At 30.1% G+C, this 9,727-nt stretch overlaps 1 protein-coding gene across 1 annotated transcript; it reads right to left on the bottom strand.

Moving 5' to 3' along the window:
* Positions 1-219: 219 nt before the first annotated feature.
* On the bottom strand, positions 220-8,205 carry LOTGIDRAFT_193883 (hypothetical protein). The gene is made up of 10 exons (XM_009063086.1): positions 8,098-8,205; positions 3,684-3,765; positions 3,322-3,436; positions 2,859-3,021; positions 2,165-2,245; positions 1,793-1,915; positions 1,455-1,526; positions 1,143-1,220; positions 737-830; positions 220-443 (listed from the first exon to the last, which is right to left on the bottom strand). Exons 1-10 carry the CDS (start codon positions 8,167-8,169, stop codon positions 418-420), a joined length of 906 nt encoding a protein of 301 aa, XP_009061334.1. The 5' UTR covers positions 8,170-8,205; the 3' UTR covers positions 220-417.
* Positions 8,206-9,727: the final 1,522 nt, after the last annotated feature.

Here is a 9,727-nt window from a genome sequence, read left to right as displayed (position 1 = left end):
TATATAATAGTTCACCAATGTCAGGATAAATGGTGTTAATAACAAGCAATATGAAGTAACTAATATTAGCCTATAATAATGTCACCAAAGAGTAAGGCTAGAGCCTCTTACAATAATAAAAACATGGAAATAGCACTATTATTATAGATCAATTTTCTTGTCTAAAATAAAAACAGTCAAATTTTATATTTAGAAATGATTTCCCCTTAAATTGTTCCTTTGAAAGGACACAAAGACCTTTTTTGTGAAAAAAAAACAATCTTGGATGAACATTTTCTGCAAGTATTTCTAATTTGAGCAAGATATACAGATCTACTGGAAACTGTCACTGTTCACTCTATTAATCTGCCTGTTTTTATATAAAAGATATCAATGTACATCACAGACCAGCTATTCCTGAGAATAAACTTCAACAAATCAAGATGTTTTAACTGGTTCTTCACCTGAAATTAATCAAATCATAAGCTTACATCAAATAAATTGGTATATGAACTTTCACATAAATTTATATACCGTACTACAAATTCTCTATAATACACTGTAAGCACTGATTCAGAACCAGAATGTTTTGGTTGGTATTATTTACTAGGTAGATATACTGGTAAACATGGCTTATGTATTGTATCCTGATCGACAATGCAATATATACTGCTTTTAAAACATAAATTAATTACAACACTGACTGGAAATAAGGTTCAGATATGGTCTTTCACATCTACTAGTAACATTAACTTACTCATAGGTTTAAGGACAATAAATCGTAATATATCTGATAGTGATACTATTCCTGTTACACCATCATCTTCATCTACTATTACTAAACGATGAACCTACAAAAACAAATTATCAGTAACAATACTTGTCTGAAATAATGAACCTAAAGTAACAATTGTGTTCAGAGTAAACCAACTGTAGGGTATCAAAGGTGGTATTTGATAGGAGAGTTCTGAACAGGTTTCACCAATTGAGAAACTTTGGGACATTGCCCAACTGACAACTATTCAACAAATATCATTTTATGACAGCCTATTATCAAATGTAATACAAGAAACAAATGTGATTGTTTCAAATAGAAAAAGGCAATAAAGGAATGAAAATATGCAAATCAATGGACTTTCATTGAGACTAAAGCCATGTCCTACCTCTGCCTTCACAATTCTTTCTATAACTGTTTTTAAGGTTTCTGATGCTAAACATTTAGCCACACTTTCTGCCCCTTGCTGAAATTATAGAACAATGTCGATTTACTTTACAATATATGGAAATGGCAATTTAAATTTGTATTATTATACACAATCCCACACATCTTTGGTTTTTAAGGGTAAGAGCAGGAGACTGAATAGAGACAATATTTTGATACAAAGAATGTTATTATTTAGACAAAGTATCAAAGAATAACACAAAAAGAATAGGTCTATAGATGAATTTTTGAAAACATAGTTGATTTTAAATACCTGTTCACGATGCTGTAATGCCTGGGCTATGGTGATGTCCAAATTGTTATATGTCTTCTCTGCTGCTAAATTCTACAATCAAACATGCAAATATTCTTTAATGGAGGGGCCAATAATTCAGAAAATTTATATTGATTCCATATTGATGGCCAGATTCCTACTTCCTAAAAGTAAACTGCAATCATGGATTTTATCATGAAAATTATATAATATATTTTGATGTCACTTACATATAAAACCAGATTGGTAAAGTATTTTGTTGAAAATACAAGAAATTTGTCTTTCTATAGAAATCTTCATTAATAAAAATAAGAAATGTAAAGATAGAAACAACTTACAATAACATCAAATTTAGCATATATATCAACTACTCTACCATCTTTATCTACTACAGGCAGAGCTGAGATGCGATTCTCAACAAATATATTTAACGCTGTAATAATAGGTGTATCCTGCGATGCCTGTAATAAAGAAAATAAAATGGAGAATTATTTCCTTAAGACATTTTATGGCCAAGGCCAGAGGATTAACTGAGTTATATTTCAGAAAGCCAATTTATGGAATGAAAAAAAAAATGTCCATGGTTATTAAAGGTGATCAAACTTACAAGAAACTTTTCTTAAGAAAATTTCTTGGCGGAAAAAGATATTTGTAACAAACTTTCATACATGTCACAAAAAAGACAATGGAATCATGAAAACATTACTCACTGTAATAACTGATTCATGAGTTCCAATATTCAATTCTTTTAATGTACAACTCATAAAACTGGGTCTGGGTAAATCTTTCATCTGCAAAAAAAAACAATACATTTATATTACAGATTATGACAGATGTGTCATTTTTTTTTTACCAATCAAAGTTTAGGTTAAGAAATAGAATTTTTTAACTAAGCCAATCAGTTAGTGTTTTCAGATCACTATCAAAAATTGAGTCTTCAAATCCATGTGTGACCAGAATTATCCGCTATTGAATGTTAAATGATGACTTGTCAATTTAAGATTCTCTGTGATATATTGAAAAACATATATAGGAAAAGTTGAGTAAAATTCCTAGTGTGAAGTATTTTCAAAGGAATTACGCCATTTTCGTTCACTTCTAAAGACTATTTACATATTATATGCAAGATTAAAATCAAACCCTCATATTAGATTTTAACAGTGACCAACAGTATTTAAAATAGTTAATTAATAAAACTATTGATTGAGGGTGCTACAGCCCTCCAGCAACCTTCATATCCATCTCCAAGCTCTAGGTCATTGGCAATTTAGAAATACCCTATTTGCATCGACATGTTTAATAGTGTGAAATAATCCATCTCTATTTGGGTTTAGTTTTTAATTAATGTTTAGGTTTGGCCCTCAAAATATTTCTTAATTTTTAATAAACAGGTAAATGACTTACGTAGAGGTATAGGTATCTAAGAATACGTTTATGGGTTAAAATATAAATAGCATTTCCTGTTGCTTTTTCTATAACTGGTAATCTATGTACATGATTTTCGACCAAACTTTTGACAGCTTCATATAAACTAGCATCAGGATCAATACAAACAAACGGTTTCTGTCTTCCTTTAAATAACTCTACAATACAATTTCACATTGACGATCAATAACATTTAAAAATTGTTGGGACAAAATAGAGCCTGTTTCTAGCAGCATGACTCAATATATGACAAGTTCCCCCATCTTGTTAAATATAATTTGTGAAAGTAAAAAAATAACAATATAAAGGATGAAATGAATGAAACATTACTGCATACTTACAAAGATTCAGGCCACTGAAGAGGAAGCTGTCTGTCAAAAAGGCCATTACAGGTGATTATAGCTCAACCCAACAGACAAAAATTTCTGAATATCATTTAAACCTGTACTCACCTCGCCAATTGTCTATTTTATGTTCTTCTAATTCATCTATTTTAACTAGTGGTGATTTATAATACATTTTTAATATATTGATAAAATCTGTTATAGTCAACATTCCTAGAAAACAACATGTCATATGATACTTTTTGGGAGAGTTCAAGTCTGTGGCAGATTTTAGCTTAAATTCTAATTACACTGAATAAATTTACAGTACCATCGACAGTCAATGACCCTTTGAAGTATTCTTGAAATATTATCAATCCACAAAAAAAAATATAGAAGTTTGAACTAGCTGATGAAAGGATCCATGAGAACATAAAGTGTTTTCTTCCTTTTTTAAATGTGGATTATTCTTGGTACTTACCCACATAATCTTGTTTTTTCGAATCCCACAGAGGAGCTGCTCTGACTCCATTATAAACAAGAGCAAAAAATGCCTTTTTGACCTATAAGAGGAAAACAAATATCATTAGATACTTATAAAACAGACTGTAAAGTTTTGGGTCAAATTCAATCAAATTTTAGAAAATGAGAAAAACATGATAATTATCAGTAAATAATTTAGTTAGAAACTTTGATATTTTGAAGTATCATAAGATTTCCAATGTAACTGTATTTCCCAATAGCTGTAATTAAATCAATTAAGTGCAATAATTGAAAAAATGGAACAACAAAAAAATAACAAATAATTAGCACATAACAAAATGAGTACTTCTGTACTTAATGATTAGAATTTTCTGCCAATAATATCTCGAAACTATTTCAGAAAGTTTAATTGCCTTCGACTGCCCACAGAAATAAATTAATAATATTTACATCATATGATAAAAATAAAAATACATCAGATAATATTTCAGTTAAACAGCTATTGACCTACATATCCCGTGGCAATCATATTGTAAGTATATACAAATATATTATAAGTAAAAAGATAATGCACATCCTTCCCAAGTGACAAAAACAATTACCTGAATAGTGACATTGATAAAAAATACATTCAAGATCCATGAAAAATATAATATATCAACAATTTCATTTCAATCATTTTGTAACAAATTTACAGTCAGGACATGTATTCTTGAAACTGGATTTTACTTTTCTGTCCTATGATTAGACTAATCTATAAATGAAGACTAACAACACCATGAATAGTGCAATGAAAGAAAATTTGCCATATTTCTCAACAATAAGTATATCCAAAAAAACACAATAGGGAACTGAAGTTTTTATCATTGATTTTCAAGACAGTTAATTACATTATTCATTGAACAAGAATAAATCTATATAAACCTTGAAAGTGAAATGGAGTTTCACATCTTAGTTTTTCACAACACGGATTTAAACCTTGAAGAAAGAAGTTTATTTGTTATTATTTGTCCTGATAAAGACTAATATCTGGAAATATTACTAACTATAGATGTTCTATATAACACAAGTTCTATTCGTAACCATGACAATACATGATCATATTTCAATTTAAATCTATTCATTTCCCAAACAGGGTTATTTAAATCAGATCTGTCTAGTCTTGCATTGTGTTGAACAATAAAGGACAAATTTAGAAAAGTTGTTTTATCTTCAACTTTAAATCTAACCTTCAGTCTGGTGGGCAAGCGTAAAAGTATGTGGCTAGAATATTCAGGCAAAATCATTGCCAAAAATATTGGTCATGACTGATCTATGATTCATTGTGGTCCTCCATCTTAAACATAATTAATGTTCACATTTCAGAAGGCATAGACATAACTAAATTAATCATCACTTATTTCATTGGACTAATTTTGACTCACTTTAAAGACAAAATGTGTTATAAAAAAAATACAGGGTAACGTCCGATAACTACCTGCCCACTACATACCATGTTTTAAATGTTATCATAGTTAAAATAGTTGTACATGACAATAATATAGACTGAGGTAAACACTACATTCTCTACATATCTTTTAGTTGAACTATTTTACAACAATGATGTAACATCTAAATTACTTAAACAATATTTCTCACAGTGCCAGATGATTAAACATAATCCTAAATCTGCAGAAACAGGTATATTCTGTTTCTTACAGGAAACAGGAAAGCTTATCGAAAACTTAAGAAACCTAAAGAAATCTCTTTCTTGTGAGATTTACCTCTGAACTTTGATAAACAATGTTTTCTGGCAATGACCGTTTACATTTTTACATTGAATATCAAAATTTAGTGATGCAATTGTAATTTTTGGACTCTTTATCAAGCATTAATAATTCTTTTAGAATAAAAATATTTTGTTAACAAGCCAAGTGACCTGAGGTCTGACAATATTTAATTGGTGAGTTTGAAGTGAGTGCAACATATATTGAGTATTAAAGGAAACTATGTCAATATCCATAGCTATTTATAGTTATTCAAGGTCAATTTATCTCTATTATATTCTCCATTTTGTTTCATTTATACTTTACTAACACAATATATACATGTTTTCATTTAAAGCATTAGAATGATTGACATATAAAAGAAGGTAACATACGCCCACTACCAGCTGTCAGAATGATTACAAAATATTTAGTGGCTTAATAATGAATTTTCAAATAATCTTAATATCATCTATAAGTCAAGGCAAAAACCTGTTCATAAAATTAACATCAAATTCAAACATGAACAATGTTTCATCGGTGTACACACAAGAACAATAACTCTGAAACGGTTCATCCAATTATTACCAATTTCTAACTTGACCCAGATCTCATTAATATATACATGCATACCACGTTTCATCAAGATCAGATAAAAACTGTAGTCTCTATCGTGCCTACAAGCCAAATTTGATGCGTTTTTAGTAAGTCAAGGGCAACAACTCTGAAACCGTCCGTCCGATTATTACTCTTTTCAAACTTGACCGAGATCTCATCAATATATACATGCATACCAGGTTTTATCAAGATCAGATAAAAACTGCAGTCTCTATCGTGCTTACAAGCCAAATTTGACGCGTTTTAACAAGTCAAGGGCATTAACTCCGAAACCATTCATCCGATTATTACGAATTTCGAACTTGACTGAGATCTTATCAAGATGACAAGAGATAACAGAACTAAAGCACCTATTTTGACCCCAGAATCCTAGAAATCTATACAATAACAAGAGAATAACATCCCTATACTGAAATGTTACATTCCATGCCTCTAAGACTTAAGTTCATGACAAAAGAATCTAATGCCATCATCAATTCTGTCAAATAATCAAGCTATATCTCAGATGACAATGTTAAAGTATGAAATAAGTTATATGTATTTCTCTATGTATTTTACAAGATTATATAAGGTTGACTGAATGGGAACAATGTTTGGTTTATATTAAGAAATCAAATAAAAACAACTAGTAACCTACATTTTATAACAGATAAAATAATTCAGTTTCTAAATGGCTCTGTCAGGATTGAATCTTTTGACATTTTCTGGGTACTTATATATCATTTTATAGTTTTCTGTATACACAATTCTATACTAGGTTAATGTTTTTACCTATAAACTTAAGTTTGAATGACATGATATTATGCATGAGGTACATTTTGTGAGTCAAGGCCTCCATATTTTGATCAATTTCAATGGTTCACAATGAGCAACAAAAATTTTTCATTTTGACTAGACCATTTTGATTTCATTATGTAAACTTAATTATAACTGACAATACAAATAATTGAGGGACATTATTACTGGTCTTATTTTAAACCAACCATTTCAACTAAATATGCAACAAATAATTGACTGAAATATCAGCATCAAAGCACACAGAAATAATATCAATAAAATTGTACCATTGAAGTCATATTCACTTATTTTCAAATGTCAATCATACAAATTTGAGGTCACTGACCAATTTGAAGGGGCATCTGCTTTTTTTTTTGCTCAAATTTGTGAAAACTATTCACCAAAATTAAGAGAAATTTGTCCCTTTACGCATCTTAAAGTTTGAACTAAAAAATTTCATTTCTTGAATGCCAAAACAATTTTAAAATGCTTTTACAATATTTGGAAGCTGATAGAAAAGGACTGTAAAGCTAGGCATTCACTTGAGAGTTTTATAGCACGAGTTCACTCTCTGAGATGACAGAAACTCGCGAGTGGAAGGTAGTTTGCGAGCACTTGTTTGACAGTCGCAACCAACTCTCGAAAGAACTGCTGAGAGCGATTTCTCTCAAGTGGAAGGGGGTCTCCTATAAAATGTTAGGCATTCAAACCCAGCTGTCGATAGAACTGCGGCGAGTGATTTTCTGTCAAGTGGAAGGGGGTCTGCTACAAACTGTTGAATATAGATTTCTGTTTGAGAGTGCTCTCAAAGAACAGAACAGTCTTTTCTCGCAAGTAACTCGCGAAAACACCATAACTAGGCCAAACTAATAAACAATTAGTACTCTCTGTTTTTAATTAACAAATTCAGTTTGATCAAGTAGACAAATAGATATAAATAACATACTATAGAAATATTTTCAGGTATAATACAATGTTTTTTGATAATGAAAATTTTTCATACGGCCCTTTAAGAACAATTTTCGGAGGAAAGGCTTCAACTAAGGGTAAACAGTCCATACCAAAACACAAAGCATCATTCAAAAACAAAACCCTGACTGGACAAAGCACTCAAAAAAAGACCAATCAACTCTTAAGAAGAAAAAATATCAATAAAACAAATGAGGGTAGCTTCAGAAATTACCATTGAAAACATTGCATATTTTTGTATGACGTATCTTTCAGCTAGTTTTTTAATAGTTTTAGTAGTATTACACATACCATGGTACTTACATTTAACTGGGTATCAAAAATTACCAATTTGGCACTAGTTGGAATTAGGTCATAACATTTGTGAGCTCTCATAAATTTACCATAAACTTGATGGACATTTTCCTCTAAAAAAGTAAAATATATTAATAGTTATATAAAATAACTGACAAAGTAGGGTAAAACGTGCATTAATAATAAGGGTGAATTTGTCATAGTTGATTTTATCATTTACATCTTAATTTATCAAAAGTTTAAAATGAATCTTGTATGTTTGTCAGATGAGAACACTTCTTTTATTTCTACAATGTCAACCTACAGAAAGTGCAAACACATATGTGATGATAAAAGGTTGTTGAGAGGTTGTAAGAGAAACATGGAATTCTGGATGTTCTTCAATATGTACACAACATATCATAATAAGGACAAGATTGTAGAGTCAACAAAAGAGTGGGTAAAACATCCTGAATTGACAATGTAATTTATGTGACAAGGCTGTGTATCCTGGAGTATAGACATGCAGTGATACCTATTCACATCCAGATACAAATTCATCATAACTTCTAACAGTCTACTTTATTTTCAGGTAGTTTTGTGGTAATTTATCATTGATGTTATCTCAAATATAATAAACTGTTTTTGTTACTGTTGAAGTATCTAAGGTGTTATTAAATATCTTTCCATATCATGTTGGATATTAAGGAGAATCAGAATGCAGTGATGTATTAAAGTTGGTCTATACATTTGATACTGTCCATACATGTTTTAAATATTACAGAGCTAAGGATTGGCATCCGAAAGTGGGGGAATGTTCATTTTTGAATATTTATCACAAGTACTTGATGCCATGCATCTTAAAGTGACCATTGACCCTACATATGTTTAAAATATTGTGTTACATTGTAAGAATTTAAAAAGTTATCATTTACAGCCCCCAAAAATAGCATTTCCGAAAAACTTATGTCACTCTCTGTCCGGTTTTGGGGAGTTCTCATGGCTTCCATTAGCTCTTATAATCCAATCGTCTATTGGTTGCAGTAAGTTGGGTAAATCCACTGAAATATTTACCTAAATCTTCTATTTCCATAGGATCATTTTCTGAATCTTGACTAAGCTGAAAGATGGAGATTATTATATAATGTAATATTAGATAAAAACCTCAATAAATAACAACTAACTGGTTTACTGTAAACAGTTTCTATTTTCAGAACCCTTTCAGACAAGAATATCGAAATTTTAATAGCTCATTAGTATGGAGACAAAACATATTCCAGGGACAATGTATGTGTTTGAATTAGTTTTTTTTTATCTGTATACTTAAAATAGACTATTGAACTGAAATATGTATGTTAAAAAGTTCCAATAAGAATCAAATTAAGGAACCATGTTTTTTGAAGTCAAATTTGTAACATCCATCATTTTGATTTCTGCTCACTTCAAATTAAAATATCTCAAATTTTCAAAGAACAAACCACCTGGCTTTGTTTACAGAACTAGATCCATAGACCTTCGACTTCAAATGATCAGATAAATTTTCGCACATGTGTTCATCAATGGTGATTGACACAATATAATGTATTTTCATCAATTTCTAAATCGGACTACTTACTTTCATTAAGTTTGATTTATATATAATGGCATGTGTATGTTCATT

The sequence above is a fragment of the Lottia gigantea genome (assembly GCF_000327385.1).
Source record: "Lottia gigantea unplaced genomic scaffold LOTGIsca_55, whole genome shotgun sequence".
NCBI lineage: Eukaryota > Metazoa > Mollusca > Gastropoda > Lottiidae > Lottia > Lottia gigantea.
Note: the sequence above shows the minus strand (reverse complement) of the source record. Positions and strands in the feature narration are given on the sequence as shown.